Source organism: Leucopleurus acutus (genome assembly GCF_964270905.1).
Source record: "Leucopleurus acutus genome assembly, chromosome: 8".
In the NCBI taxonomy this organism is placed as follows: Eukaryota; Metazoa; Chordata; class Mammalia; order Artiodactyla; family Delphinidae; genus Leucopleurus; species Leucopleurus acutus.
Window position 1 is genome coordinate 66,070,651 of NC_139151.1, and position 16,334 is coordinate 66,086,984.

Genomic DNA, 16,334 nt, shown 5'->3' on the forward strand with positions numbered 1-16,334 from the left:
GTTTTTGCTCTGCTAAATGCAACTATTCAATGAACATAATTCTACGTAAATTTTGAAAATGCCATCTAATTTATAAAAAAATCAATAAAAAGGTTTTGGTAAAACTTTTTCATGCCAGATGCTGTTTACAACAATGAACATGCCAATAAAACATTTGTTCATTCTGTTGTGTTATTTTGGTCATTAAACTTTTGTGGATGAAGAATCCGGGTTCAGAAGAGATTTGTTTTCTTTAAATACCACATTTTGTAATGTATATTGAATAATTATCTCATCTCTGTGGTAACGTATGTTTACAGTAAAGTTCTCATAAGAGAGATGAAAAGATGTTAATATTTAACTTTGGAGGATCCTGTCGATATTTCAGAGTCGAAATTTTACCCTTTTTTTCCTTTTAAGAAAAAATTAGAAAATAGTGTTAGCAAATGTTGGTTGCAGTTTGAATATAATGATTGAGAGTTCCATAATATCTTAAAAGTCCCTACGAGGGGGAAAAAATCTTTTCTAAGACATTTTTCTCACTAATTTTATTCCATATAAACTCTGTAGCATTCTGCTAAATTTGATGGCGGTAGTGTTCTGGGTTTGCATTAGTGGAATTGGTGGTGTTCTCAGAGGAAAACTTGAAGCATTTGTGATGAGTTGTTTTTTCAGATCATTTCGATTTTCTGATGTAACATGACAGCTCTTTGGTTCTGATGCAGGCCAGCTTCCTTGGGATATAGGGGTCAGTAAATGTGCTTTCTGCTTTCAAGGACTGACTGTGGAGCAGAGGAGGCAGATTTGTAAGTAAAATGGGTTTGGGGCCGTGTTTGGTTTGGTTTAGTGTCCCTATAAGAGGAAATGGTAGAATCTTCAACCTGCTCCTCATTCTGTGCCTTCTGCCCTTTTTATTGTTTGTTTCATGTTTGCTGTTTCTAATTGCAGGCGTATTACAAATACCAAGGGTAAAGAAAATATATATTTCATTATGGAAAAGAAAAAGTTAAAGCTTCTTGCTCTTCAGTGCCTGATAGAGAACACAATGTTGCACTTGAATAATTTCAGTAAAGGGGGTGGTGATTTCAAAGTGGATTTGTGACAGTGGGAACAGTAATTTGCGGGAAAGAGGTTAATGTGTCAACCTCCCCCAGACTCAGAGAAACAAGTGAGCACCTGTAAGCCAAAGGGCACATTAACTGTGTGTTCCCAGGCCTGGGGCAGTAGAACCTGGTGATCACTCATCTGCTGAATCTTCTGAGTCTGAGGCAGGCCACATGCAATAAAGAGTGACCCTGTTCCCCATGGGTCATGCCAAGGTTTTGAAGAGTTTTTACTGTGGGGAAGATGAGTTTGTGTCAGCCAGGGACGCCCTGTGAGAACCAAGTACCTACATATCTAAGGCAGGTGCTGAAGGTCAGGGGTCCATTTTGGCGAAGAAGCCAGAGCTATGGTTTCAGGACTCTGCCTTGTTTATTTAGCTGGTCTGTGCAGTGTTTATTTAGCTGGTCTGAACAGAGGTTTGCTAGATGAACGTCTACTTCTCAAACGAAGTGTAAGTAAGTGATAGTAGCCATGACAAGATAAAAAGAGTGAGGGACGGAGCCCTATACTACACAGTGTTTGGTAATCTCTTTTGTAATGGAATGGAAAGTACTTTAAAACTCTTGAGAAAACAGAAAGTACTTGAAAATTCTGAGGAAACGGGGGTGAACTATGCCACAGCTAGAAAACAATCAAGTAGGCAGGCTACACTGTTAGGAATGATATCTAGGCGGAGAGAGGAGACAGCTATAAACTTCCAACGTGGTCTGAGCTAGAGTGCACAGCATCAGAGCACTGCAGTGTTATTACTAAATCTGGAAGTGACCTGTGAATGTATGGAATACAATAAAATCTTTTATTCTGATTCATTCGCTAGTATTTCCTTTTCAATTGGCTGTTTTCCTTCTGAATTTTGTCCCTTTGTTCAGCATCAAGACTCTAACCAGCTCTTGCACTTGTGACTTGCAAATTGTAGTCTAGAGTATATGGAATAGAAGATAATCTGAATTAGCAAGTTTTTTGTTTGCTAAATAAAAGTATTCCATCTAAACAATTCTGTGTAATTTTTGCAAAACGAATCAATATTTTGGTCACTAGCAGTCAAAAGCCTTCTAGGGCCACAAATCCTTAAATCCAGTGCAAAATTGTGTGTATGTGTAGTTTTCTAGGGGTCTAGTAAATGCTTTTTTAATCAGGTTTGCAAAGGAATTCATGGTCCAAATAAAGCTTGTAGCCACGTAGGCTTGGTGTACATGAAGCTGGTGTACAGAAGATGCTCCTTCAATGTCGTTCGTATGGGGAAAGGGGTACTACGATCATTTGGTTAGATATAGTGCTGGTTTTCAAAACGTGGCTTTCAGAAACAATGCTTGACAAAATCAAGAGTGCGTTAAATCATGTGTGTCCGTTTAGAAAAGAATGCGACAGTCACTAGGGGCCAAGCTAGGAGGGCAAAAAAGTGTTAGGGAGGGATGTGCTCCCCCTTCCCCGTGATAGCACCACCACCTACCTCCCCCTCACCAGTTAACCTGCACAGGAGAAGCTGGTCTTTTGACTGGTCAGAGCCTGAGAATTTACCAGGCCAGGGGATTATTTGTGGACCCAGGAGCCCTGCCTTAAAGGTGAGTGCCGTGCTCCCCCTCTGCTTCCTTTGCTCCCAACCTGCCCCTTCCCCCAGTATGGAGGGCACACTTCATGTTCAGCCTTATAATGCTTTAAGCAACCCACTGAATTAGAAGGTATCATCTTGTTGAGATACAAATAATGCAGTGGTTCTGTTTTTCCAGTAACTATGCCAACTGTTTTGTAGAATGCAGTTTCGCACTGGAAGCAGACTTTGGGGGCAACCCTATAAATTTTAAGGCACTTTGCATTATTCAAACAATGTGACCTTGTTGAAGTTTTTTAGCCATTTGATTTAAAGCGCCTCCCCCCACCACACGCACAGTGGCTGCTGGATGTGCCACTCTGCTTGGAGAGGGAAGGAGGCTATGGTCAGAGCCCTCACTCCCCACTGGCTCTTTTCCATACCAGCTCTATAGATGGTGGAAGAGGGAAAAGAGCAGCCTTCTGTTGGTGGTGGTGAGGTTACTGTCCCCTTTTTACCTGGTCACCATGAACTCTCGTAGAAGGTAAGACGCCCTACGGGTCCTACCAGGCAAAGATTCAACTCCAAACAACAGTGGTGGTTCCTTATGAAACTTGACTATCTTTTGCCAACTTCCTGCTGGCAAGGGACATTCCTCTGAAATGCGTACCACGTTATCCCATGATGCCCTGGTCCCCACCAAGTCTTCAACCCTTAACTGCATGTTTCTTCCATGGCCCTGTCTCTGGGGCTGTGGGTGCAGTAGGAATCTATCTTTGCATCTGCCCTCCTCCGCCTCACTGCTCCATCCAGTCGTCTCTCCCTGATGCTCCTCCTTCCATGGTATTAGTGGCAAGTCAATGTGTCCACCTTCTACACAACCATCCCCCTTTGAGATGTCAATGGCTCCCATACAAATTTTATTTTTTATTGAAGTATAGTTGATTTATATTGTGTTAATTACTGCTGTACAGAAAAGTGACTCAGTTATACAAATATATATACATCCTTTTTCATTATGGTTTATCACAGGATATTGAACTTAGTTCCCTGTGCTATACAGTAGGACTTTTGTTGTTTATCCATTCTATATGTACCAGTTTACATCTGCTAACCCCAAACTCCCAATCCATCCTTCCCCACCTCCCTCCCCCTTGGTAACCATGAGTCTATTCTCTATGTCTGTGATTCTGTTTCTGTTTCATAGATAGGTTCATTTGTGTCATATTTTAGATTCCACATATAAGTGATACGGTATTTGTCTTTCTGACTTCACTTAGTATGATAATCTCTAGTTGCATCCATGTTGCTGCAAATGGCATATTTTTTATGGCTGAGTAGTATTCCATATGTACCACATCTTCTTTATCCATTCATCTGTCAATGGACATTTAGGTTGCTTCCATGTCTTGGCTATTGTAAATAGTGCTGCTGTGAACATAGGGGTGCATGTATCTTTTTGAATTATAGTTTTGTTCTGCATATATGCCCAGGAGTGGGATTGCTGGATCATACGGTAATTCTATTTTTAGTTTTCTGAGGAACCTTCGTACTGTTTTCCACAGTGGCTGCACCAACTTACATTCCCACCAACAGTGTAGGAGGGTTCCCTTTTTTCCACACCCTCTCCAGCATTTGTTATTTGTGAACTTTTTAATGATGGCCATTCTGACCGGTGGTACCTCACTGTAGTTTTGATTTGCATTTCTCTAATAATTAGCAATGTTGAGCATCTTTTCATGTGCCTATTGGCCATCTGTATTTCTTCTTTGGAGAAATGTCTTTTCAGGTCTTCTGCCCATTTTTTTGATTGGGTTGTTTGTTTTTTTGTTGTTGAGTTGTCCCATCCAAATTTTATGAGTGTTTCTCTGAAAGTTCCTCCCATAGGTTTTAGCCAAAGGAATAAGTCTAATTTCCCCTGCCTCATAGGAGGTCAGACAGGGAAATAACTTGTTTTCCAAACACTGCCATCTCCCAAAAGGGGGTTTCTTACCATCTCTCTTGTCGTCTTTATATAGGGCAATTGAGTTGCTGCTGCTGCAGTGGCATCTCTCAGCAGCCCCTGTTATGAGGTGCCTAGCTACACAGCTGTCGGCCCTCTGACTTTGGAAACCCAATCTGGCTATCAAAACAATCTCTCATCTAGTTGCATTTCTTGACTCTCTGGAGGGGATGCACAAACTACAGGAATACTTAACTGCCCTTTATCCCATGCTTCCCTCCCACCACAGCAGGCCCCTGGCCTCTCCCTTCAGCTCTCATCCTTCTGCCCTGCACCCCTTTCTCCTGATTGTGTCAAAAGCGCAAAGAACCAGGCTAGGGAGGCTAGAAAAGCCAGACACTGGGAGGAGTAAAGGGAGGGAGCAGAAACAGAACATGAAGAGGGGAAGCTGGGAAGAGTCAGCAGCAATCATTTTTGTTCCATCACAGTCCTCTTCCAGTTTAGTCTAAGGCCCTGTGGGTGGACAAGCCAGCCACTCACCTGGGCGGAAGGTGGAGCTCAGACTTGGAGCCTGCACCACACACCCAAACACTTCATTTTCTAATCTTGCTTTCCCATTGAGGGTGGGAAAGCGGGTGGGTTGGGATTCATAAAGCTGCATGTTGTTCCCCTTTTAGTTGTTTCTGGTTTCAAACAACAAAGACTAACAGCAACTTTATCTGTCATATTCCTGGTTTACTTTAGAAGGAGTCCAGAAATAGTTGACAGAAGGGCTGCTTTCCTCCTCAACGTCATCAAGGACTCAGGCGTTTATCCTTCTGAGGTACGTAGAATAACAGCCCACAAAAGATGTCCATATCCCAAACCCCAGACCCTCTGAATATTTACCTTACATGGCAAAAGGGACAGCAGATATGATAAAGATTAAGGACTTTGCCATGGGAAGATTATTCTGGATTATATATGAGTCACTGGAAGTGAAAAACCTTTCCCAGCTGCAGAGATGGCACCAAAAGACCCAACCTGTTACTGCTGGCTTTGAAGATGAAGGGGGCCATGAGCCACAGAAAGAAACCTCTAGAGGCTAAAAAGGGCAAGGATGTGGTTTCTTCCCCAGAGCCTCCAAGAAGGCAGCCCTGCTGATGGCCTTGATCTTGATCACATGATCCCAAGATGGCTGCTGCAGCGCCAAATGTCACATCCTAAACACCTGTGCTCAAAGGCAGGCAACCAGGGAAGGGGGTGGAGGGTGGGGATATACTTCCTGTAGGCCTCTTTCCTTTTGTCACTCAGGTAGAAAACCCTTCCCAGAAACTCTTTGGCAGCCTTCCCCTTACATTTCCAGGGCCCGGACTGGGTCATGTGGCCATCTCTAGCTGCAAGGGGGGGCTGGGAAAGCAAGTGTCCAGCTTTTTCAGCCTCTGTGATGGTGGGAGAAGTGCAAGGAAAGAGGGCTGGGATTAGCTGTCAGGTAATTGAAATGACAGCATCTACTGTGGCTTCCTTGGCAGGAACTCCAGATCTCGGGAAGGGCAGGCAGGAAGATGCAAGTACCAAACTCCACCTAACCTTTATGATATTCCACTTAGAACCGTGAGTAGAGGAGCTACACCAGCATCTATATGTGAATTTCAGCCAAGAATTTTGCCAAGCCTCTCATGTTCTTTTTGTGGCTATGATGACAAAGTAGAACAGGATAATATACCTGCATATAAGCTCCACGAGAAAGTGACCTAGTTTTTATGTCATGTACTACTGTCTCCCTGGCACCTAACGTAGGGCCTGACATTTAGTAGGTGCTCAGTAAGTTTTTGGATGAAATTTCAGCCTCTTCGCCAAACACTCAAATTTACCTTGCCTTCCAGCCACTGTGAATTACTTGCAGTTCCCCCTATATACCATCCCTCCTCCTTGCCTCCCTCCCTCTGCCTGTAGCCCAGAATGCCCTTTCCTATTCCTTCTGTCCTCCTGATATACTATCATCTTGGAAAGCCAGTTCCCATGCCAGCTCTCCCAAGCCACGTGCTCCTTTGAGGATCCTGTAACGCTCTGTTCAGATATCGGGTTGACTGCTTTCATTTTGTCAGTGCTGCGTTTAGTGTATCTCCCTCATTAGGCTCTGATGCTTTCAGGGTAGGACCCTATCTGGATCAACTTGGTACCCCTAGTGCATATCACAGCACCTGGTTCTGAGTAAATATCTGTTGAGTAATAAAGATGTAGAGTGGTCCTGATGATTCTGGACATTGAAAACAGCTAATTTTAAGAGATAAACATCAGTATATCCTGAGCATACTGTACTAGATATTGTTTTGACTTCTAGCTCTATCACTTAATCTTTTTGAGTATCCATTTCTTCATCTGTTAAATGAATATTCATGGGTTCAATGAAGATTGAATTCATATGGGTAGACTGTCTAATCTGGTGTCTATCAGTCACCCAGCTGACCTTCATATATAGTAGTTTATTATTATGGATTACTATGGTCACTGAAGATCTTACTGTGTTTGGCCCAGAACTGCATTTGATTAAAGAAGCCTCCCCAGAAAAGAGGCATACACATTCCATTTACTCTTTCAGAGACAATGAAGCACTGACACTCTTAAGGACTAATTCCCATCCCAAAATGGTTAACATTTCTAAAATATTTTGATGCTAAAAGAGGTGTGCTTCCATTGTCTGGAAAATTTGCTTTATGGAAGAACTTTTTATTTTCTTTTTGGACAATGCAGGTCATTTCTATTTTATGTTTTCTGGCTGAAAGGAATGTTTTCAAAGTCAAAAGGAAAAAGAAGTCCAAGAGCTACAAAAGAGTAGTTTAAGTGATTTATGCTTGATTTCTAAATGCAACATGTGTTTATACATAATTTAAAACTTGAAGAAAGCATGCTTATACAATTGTGTGTGACTTTAACATTTAATAACTCTGAATACGTGACAGAAACAGTCCATGACACTTGAAAATATCATTTATGGAACAGCATACAATTCAGTGCTCTTAGCTTGGATATTACAACCATATTTCACAAAGTCTTGCTTGGCTCGGTTTTCTCCATGCAGTCAATATGGTCTTCAGTTGCTGGTAAGTGATTTTGCAAATTTCATTTATAATCCTGGCCCTAAGATTACCTAAGTACTGTTTCTGGCACATTAACTTACATATTCTGCTCCGGTCATGTGTACCTTCAAAGTTACTGATATAACTGACTGCCACAGGGGATAGTGTCAATACCTCTGTCTCCACTGGAGTGATGGCCACCCACACTGGGGAGAACGCTGTTTTTCTAACAAACAGCAGAACTTTAATCTTACAGGGATGTGTGAACTAGTTTGACCTTAGTTCCAGGTGTGCCTCAAAAAAAAATCTCATTCTTCATCCTCGTAGCGGGTACTTTAGGTGGCACCGAGGCTGGTGGGGAGAGCACTGGGCTTGGAATCACACCTGGGTGACATCCTGCTCTGGTCTTCACTAGCTGTGTGACTTGGCAAAGCCACTTGACATCTCTGAGCCTCCGAGATCCTGGCAGACGGGGAGACCAATGCCCCCTTCACCAGGCTGTGGTGAGAGGACATGACACTGCTGCCCTGGCACAGAGGTAGGAGCTGAGTAACCCTGCTGAGAGGATGAATGCAGGTAACGTGGAGTGAGAACGTTTCACCTGCAGCAGCTGAGGGCAGCGCTTGCCTGTGCCCATGGGGAGAATGGCATGAAAGATTCACTTGTTGCATTTTCGCAGGTTTACGTTTGCAAAGCAGGGCATTCTTCTCCACATGTTTGAGAGTCAACATTACCCCAAAACCCATCGTGGGGAAATTCTGCATTCTTTTCCATCCCCTCCCCTCCAACTATTCTCAAGGCAATGTCACACAAAACGAAACGTGCCATCTGCCAACCAGCAGAGGCGGAGCAGCCAATACTTTGGACCAGTTTAGCAGCCCTATTCTACCTTCAGCCTCCCACACCCTGGTCTTCCCCGACACCAGAATTGTGATGCATGGGGGAGGGGGTGGGTGCTGGGCAAGGGTGCAGCCCCTCATGTTGTTTTAAGCCAGAGGGGAAAATGTACTGGGAAGAGGCCACGGAAAAAAAGCCTGGTGAGCTCACACCTAGGGACACAGCTGGGGAAATAAATTAACTACTTCTGTTGCATGTCTACCCACAGAACAGGCCTGGGTCTAAATCTCCTCTCCCTCCAGCAGCTCCGAAGCGGCCCCGAGCTCCCTGAGAGCCATTTCCACTGACAGGCTCCTCTCCAGGTTCTCCAGCTCCCGGCGCACCTCCTCAATGAAGCCGCCATCTTCATACTCATCAGGGACGTCTCTGGGCACCAGGTTCGCTCCGTCCTCATCGCGGCCCCCGACGAAGGTAGGCTTGCACACATACACCAGGCTGTGGCTGTGAAGGGAGGGACGGGGGCGAGGCCCAGGCCCCCAAACTGAGGCCCCGCCCTCTGCACAAGCCCAGCTCACCTTCACGGCACCTCCTCTAACATCCTGCCTTAAAGCAGATGCTGAGGGAGGGTCACCTTTGGAGAATGTGCTCCAAGGTGAGCTCCCCCACGTCGAGCCACAGGTCTGTCCTCCTGTCACGGACCCTCTCTGGCAGCCCTGAGGACTTGGCGGTCTGAGGGTTTACAGCCCCCTGCCCACCTGGGCCCCCAGGCAGCAGCAGCCCCTGCTGCACCTATGGGGAGCCCTGGGCCTTGTGGGCCAGGGCCAGGGTTCTGTCTGTTTCCCCAGCCACCCTGGATCCTGCTGGGAGAGAAGGCAGAGCAGCGGCTGCTGAGTGAGATGCGCACGGAGAACTTAGCCTCTGAGCAGGCCTGGTGCTTCACGTCTCTCCACGGCCTCTACTCTGCTGGCCACTCTCCCGGCTGCCCTCCTACCTCTCTGACTGCACCTTCTCAGTCTCCTCTGCTCTTTCATTGTGATGCGCCTGGGCTCCCTCCACACCCAGTCTTTTTTAACGTCATCTACTGAGGAGGCTTCAACCCTCACACAGATGAACCCAAATCTGTACCCCTGGCCACACCTCCTGAGCCCTAGTCCTATAGATCCGCTATTGGACCCTCCATCTGGAAGACCCAAGGACACCTCCAACTAAACCTACCTTAAATTAAATCCACATCTTCCCCCCGCCCTGCTCCTGCTCCTGGGTCCCCACTGGGTGGCACCTCATTTGCTCTCAGCCCCCGACAGAAAGGGCAAGTGAGACCTCACCTATGAGGCTGGCAGAGGAGGCCACTGGCACACGGGCATCGGTCCAAAGCTCCATCAGGCTCCAGCTCCCAGGTGATGAGATCCAAAAGCCGGCTGGCAGGGTCGTGGCAGAGCTCACCCTCCACGGGCAGGGGTGTGCACACAGGAAACAACAGACCTGGAACCAGTTGAGGGTTACCCCTGTACCAGGCAGGCAGGCAGGCACCAAAGGAAGGAGCAGAGAAATGGGGTGCAGCCCCCCAGCTTCCACCCTGAACCCCAAAGTGGAGGTTGGGATTGAAGAGGTGGAATGGTAGGAAACCAGAATGATGGCATGGGCTCAGGAGGGAACAAGCCGGGAGGGCTGGAGCAGTTAGGGAGGACTGCCTGGAAGAGGTGGTCTTGTGCTGGGTTTTGAGGCCAGAGGTATGGAGAAATTAAGAGTAGAAAAAGGCACTGAAGTTTTTTTTGGAGGGGCAGGAATTATTATTACAAAATATGTTTTCAAAGAAAAAAAATCTGGAAGGATATAGATAAGACCTTTGCTTATCTGTATCTTCCAGTTTTCCTACATTGAAAATGTATTATTTGTATAATTAAAAAATGAAAGTAACTATGTTTATATATATATGGGCTGGTGAGAAAGGTTGGGACAGCAAGATTCCCAGATGGGCCAAGGAGTAGAGAGAAAAGGAGGACAGGTAAGCTGGACCCGGCCGAGGTCTTGGAAGGCCAACTGAGGAGTGGAATTGAAGTCACAGGACAGGAGCAACCGCAGCTCCCAGAGGAATGATACCCAGGGAGCCATGTCCTTGAGGAAAATTGCTGGGGCAGCAGGTACCAGGTGGACTAGGGCTTGAGGGAGGGGTTAAGGGACGGTTTCAGAAACACCCGTGGATAGGGAGAGCACCTGAGCAGACCTCACCTGGGAAGGGCAGTGAGAATGGGAGATGGGAGTAGAAGGGGGCCACTCGCAGGAAAGCGGACCAGGGCCAGGTGCTACCCTGAGGCCTGGGGAATGGGTGGAGTGTGATGGGGAGGGGGTGCCCTCATCCCACGCATCTGGGGGTATTCCTCCCTCCTTGGGCTCATGCATCCTGAAGGAATTTAATTTCCAGGCATCACAGGAGGAAAAGAAAAAGAGTGAGACAGAGAGCTGGTCTTCAGCCCCGGGAAGAAGTTGCGGTGCTGCGACACATACCAATGAGCATCGGGGACCCTGCCTAGGAGGAGGTCCCTGAAAAGGTGTGGTTGGCATGGACGGGGCCCCAGGAGGCCCAGTGTGCTAGAGCTTGGGGCAGGGCTTGTCCTGCCCCCAGAGGGGAGCCCACCCACCTCTCTGGAAGGCACAGCACAGCCCCGGCTGGCAGTCCCTCTGGTTGTCACAGATGGTCCCGTTGCCGCCTTTGGTGGCCGTTCTGGTGCAGTGACCCCAGACGCACAGCTGGTCGCCACAACACTCGCTGTCCCGGGTGCAGAGCTGCAGCAGGGAGGGAAAACACAGGCGGCTCACGGACCTGAGGGAGCCCAGCCTGTCCCTGCCCCCAATCCAGAAGCCTGGAGACAGTGCAGGTCGGCTACCCCACATCCTCCTACTATAGACAGGAGGAAACCGAGCTCCTTGGTCTGGGGGTGTCTTAGGGAAGTCAAGGGGGTGGAGATGGGAACTGGGCAGGAAACATGACACCTGGGGGAGTCCTACGCAGCTTGAGATTTTATAAAGGATGGTTGCATCTTTTCGGTTCCCCCCCAGACTTGGCTTTGCCTCCTTTTCATTAGGTCCCTAATTAACGGTCAGGAAGGAAGATGGCTTATGGCCCACAGACGCAGGCAGCGGCGTGAATCTGATCAGCTGATTAAATTAAGGCCCAAGCCTGGACAGCCACAGGGACAGGAGGGCACTGGGTGCCTTGGACCTGGGGTCGCACGTGTTGAGTGGTGGCACCGAGCAGGCCAGGAGCTGCCTGACCACAGGTGGGGGCCAGGCAGGGCGGCAAGAAGCCCTCTATTTTCCAAACTTGTTATTGTGCTGTGTTATTGCCTTAATAATGAAAAGGACCAGAAAAGCCCATATATGGCTTTGGCTAAAACATCTGTTGGGCAGAGGGAGTGTCGCTCTTCCCTGGCTTCCCGCTTCTCTGTGGAACCTCCATCTGGAACATGCTCTGGCTTCTTCCTGGGCCTCCTTCTGCCCTCTCTGAGCAGACTGGGAGAAAGATCTGGGGCGTGGGTTGCCCCTTCCCTGCCCAAGGGCTGCCGTGGTGTTGCCGGCTGCATCTACTGGGATGGTTTTCCCCAGGGAAGGGCCTCCTCTGTCCTGCCTCCGCATCTCTCTTATCTATGAGGCAGGCACTGGGGCCAGAAGCCACTGGGCGGGTAGGATGACAGCAGGTCTGCAGGTCTGCAGGTCTGCAGGTCTGCAGATGGCTTCTGGTCACCCCAGGAGTCAGCCCCACTGGGCACCATGGACTGGCTGTTCCAAGCGTGGACACGGTGGGGCCCCATAGGAGGCTTCCAGGAAGCCCAGCTGAGAACCGGGGGCCACTGGCCTTCTCCCCCAGGTCCCCTTTTCTGGGCCCCCATGGCCCTGGCGCTGCAGCTCTGGGGGCCTCTGGGCACACTCACTGTCTGCTGGTCCCGGCACGGCTGGCAGGAGTACTCGAAGCTGGAAAACTGGCAGTACCAGCCAGGCCCACAGTCCTCATCAATGATGCACTCCTGGGAGGGAGGGGAAGAGAGGAGAGGGGAGGGGAGAGGAGGAGGGAGCAGCTTCATCAGTGAAAGGCAGATCAGCTGACCCGCGGTGCCCTGGAAGGGCCAAGCCCCACTTTATCCCGCAGTCTTAGCCCACAGGAATGGCCTCCAGACTCCTCTTACACCCAGGCGGCCCGCCTGGCTCTCTCACTTCAGCATCCACTCCCTCCAGGCTGGCGGGGGCCCTCACTCACCCCGCACGCCCGGGCTTCTGCCCTGCAGGATGCCACACCCAGTGCACACAATCGAGTCTGCGTGCAGCCCTCCCCCTCACACACCCGGGATGGGAGCACAGAGACTCAGCCATTCTTCAAGGAGGAGCAGATGGATTTAATAAGAAGAGCTAATGAGTTCCAGGCCCAGGTGGCTGCACAGGAAGGGCTGGGGTCCAGGCCCAGTAGGGCCCTGCTGACGGTGAAGGAAAAGTGCTGCAGAGGCTGTGCAGCTGGGGGGCTGTCGGGGGGGCCTCCTGGGGGTCCTGGTCTGGGGTCCAGGGCTGCCTGGCAAAGGCAGCTGCCAGCTTTGAAACCCGAGGAGGGTGCAGCTGGCACTCAGCCCTCCAGCCCAGGTGCCTTCTCATGGCTGCCAGCCCTGCTCGGCCGGACAAATGGAGGAGAAAGGGAGAGAAGGGATCTGTCAACCCCAAGGCCCAGAAGAGGGAGGCCACTGCGGCCCAGCCACGGTCACCCGTCGCTGGCAGGAGCAGGGCTGCTTTAGCTCCGGGCCTGCTGTCAGGCTCCGGCCTGGGAACTGGCAGCTTCAGAGGGAGAGGAGGGCAGCAGAGGCGAGAGGCATAAGATCCACCACTGACAACCCGTCATGGTGCCAGCCCCGGCGGGCTCAACGTCCCCGGACTACCTCGTGGCTTCCCCAGCAAGCAGCAGGGAGGGATTACTTTCCCCATGCTATCAACCTGGAAACTGAGGCTCAGAGAGGCCAAGGGGGCCCCCCAAGATAGAACAGCTATTCAGGGTAGGGGGACCCTCTCCACCACCAGCCCTTGGCTGAGGGGGCCTAGGGCTCCAGATGTGGCCGTCAGGGACCCACGGATGAGAAACTCTCCTGAGGCAGGTGTTCTGGGGCCCCAGCAAACGTTATGGGAGGGTCTGGGGGAGGGAGGGACCTGCCTCCCCGCTCTGACCTGGGCATGCTCCATGCTGAAAGCAAGTGTGGAGCCGGACCCAGAAAGGCCTGGATGGGCAGGCCCTGGCCTGAGTGGCCTGGGCTGGTCCCTCCCTCTGCTCTGTGAGCTGAGGCACCAGTGCTAATGGGTATGGACAGGAGACTGTGAACGGGGTCTTCTAGGGACCCCCAGGGCCAGAGCATGTGTGTAGGCCTGGGGGTCAGCAGGGAGGCTCTGGCCAGGTAGCCTAGGGAATGAAGCTTTGTCCCTGGGAAGTGACAGGTGTCCCCAGGCCAACACTGCAGGCCTAAGAAGATGGGTATTTGGTTCAGGGCAGCTGCAGGCTTGGCCTCTGCATAGGACTGTTGCAACTCCTGCCCGGCACTGACCCCCAGCCTGGCATACCTCAGAGCATGCGGTCATGCTCTGTTCATCAAGCAAGGCTCACCCAGCCAGGAAGACCATCAGTCCCACTGGACACCATCTTCCAACAGCCCCTCTGAGCGACGACGGGGAAGAGGCCAACCTGGAGACGTGGTACCAGTCACCCCCGTGTGCCAGGCTCTGTGCTCACCAGGGGCTCCAGAAGGGACCAGGGCTGACACCCAGAACAAGTGAAAAGTAATTTAAATCTCTACTGTAACCTCTCAAAAAGTGTCCAAGGGTAACCAAGCAGGACCCAATGGGGCTTTCCTGGGACAGACCCTCACCCCCACCCCATGTCCTCCGCCTGCCTCTTGTTTGTAGAAAAACTTTAACCTCCTAGGCCTTCCCTGAGTTCTGAAGAAAAAATTTAATCAGAGAAGTGAGAAAATGCAGAACCAAAGGAAAACAGTCAAGCAAGACAAAACAGTGATAGTTTAGCCATTAAATATGTCCTTGAGCCGTTTTGCAGTTACTGAAACCCCCAGCAGGTGGAAGAAGTTAACTGGATGCTGATCACAAGCCCACGGACCCCAGGCATCTGGAACCAGAAGACTGATGACGTTGACTCCCAGTTACCTTCCCACCCATCAGAAGCATGTCCGCAAGCTCATCACGCACGTGTGCAACTCTCTCCCTCAGCCTGTCTTTAAAAACCCTTCCCTGAAAGCCATCGGGGAGTGGGGATCTTCTGAGCTTTACTCCTTGCTTGGCCTTGCAACAAACGCTGCACTTTCCTCACCACAACCCAGCATCAGAAGATCGGCTTTACTATGTGCAGGCAAGTGGACCCAAGTTTGATTCAGTAACAAAAGGAGAGCACACTGCCCACCACCCTGCAAGATGACCTAAAATTGCTCTTCTCTGTGTCTCGCCAGCGTCCCACGCATCTCGGCCCACGAGCCCCTTCCCACGGCTCTGCCCGAAGTTTCCATCACCACAGCAGTGCAGCAGCTCAGCAAGTAGGGTCTGCCCTCCCAAAAGGAATCGATCTTGTCCCTGTTCCCAACCCAGCAACCCTAAAAGGTCGGCTGCTTTTCCTGGTGAGAAAACTGAGTCTCAGAGGGGCGGAAGGGCCGCCCAAATCAGGGGCTGAGCTGGGGGCAGGGCACTCAGTCTGTGTGACCCCAGAGTCCATAATAGCCTGAGAAGCCGACAGGTTTATAAGTAAAGCACTCAGCCACCACGCCTTCCTCGACACAGACTCAACTCAGCCAGTTAAGCCAGAAGCGTCCTGACATTTCTTCCAAAACAGAATAGCAAGAGCATGGGGTGGTGGGGGCAGAAGGGAGGGAGGAGTAGAGGGCCCACAGGTATCAAGGCCCTTCTCTGAACCCGGCCACATTTTGACGCATTGGGATGCAAACGTGAATAGGAGAAGGCCTTTGCCCTCAAAGAATTTATCATTCAATTAAAAAAAAAAAATGCAACCCAGCAGAAAAGAGAGAACGGTATGAACAGACAACTTACAGCCAGTGAAACTGCTTTGTCTCTTCATGCAGAAAAGATATTCGAGGGGCTTCCCTGGTGGCGCAGTGGTTGAGAGTCTGCCTGCCAATGAATGGGACACGGGTTCGAGCCCTGGTCTGGGAGGATCCCACAGGCCGCAGAGCAACTGGGCCCGTAAGCCACAACTACTGAGCCTGCGCGTCTGGAGCTTGTGCTCCGCAACGAGAGAGGCCACGACGGTGAGAGGCCCCCGCTCAGTGCAACTAGAGAAAGCCCTCGCACAGAAACGAAGACCCAACACAGCCAAAAATAAATAAATAAATAAATTAAAAAAGATGTTCGATTTCACCAATAATCAAGAAAATGCAACTTAACAGAGCTGGATACCATGTTTTCACTTAGAACAGAAACAAGAAGTTTGATACTATCTGCAGTAGGCAGAATACTCCCCCCCCACCCCAGTGTCCACACCCTCATCCCTGGAAGCTATGGACATGTCATGTTACATGGCAAGGGGACATTAAAGTCACAGGTGGAATTAAGGGTGTTAATCAGCTGACCTGACATAAGGAAAGAAGCCTGGATTTTCCAGGTGCACCCAGTGTAATGGTAAGGGGCTTTGCACATGCCAAGGAGCAGCAGGGTCAGTGTCACGGCAATGCCACATGCAAAGACCCTCATCCCCAGTTATCCAGACCTAACTGGCTTTGACTATGGAAGGGCCATGGGCCAAGGATCAGTATTTCTCCTAGACCTTCCAGAAGGAGCACAGCCCTGCCAATACTTTGATTTCAGTCCAATGAGACTCCTGTTGGACTTCTGATTTATGGAA

General features: G+C 49.7%; 1 protein-coding gene across 1 annotated transcript in view; it reads right to left on the bottom strand.

The window, feature by feature from the left end:
• Positions 1-8,730: 8,730 nt before the first annotated feature.
• Positions 8,731-16,334, bottom strand: part of DKK3 (dickkopf WNT signaling pathway inhibitor 3) — a gene marked incomplete at its 3' end in the record, with an annotated part of 46,922 nt that continues 39,318 nt past the window's right edge. Inside the window, exons 5-8 of the mRNA XM_082844423.1 lie at positions 12,379-12,471; positions 11,089-11,233; positions 9,775-9,931; positions 8,731-8,950 (exon numbers count right to left, since the gene is read on the bottom strand). Coding sequence (XP_082700549.1) covers positions 8,731-8,950; positions 9,775-9,931; positions 11,089-11,233; positions 12,379-12,471 — 615 coding nt within the window. The remainder of the gene's footprint in view (positions 8,951-9,774; positions 9,932-11,088; positions 11,234-12,378; positions 12,472-16,334) is intronic.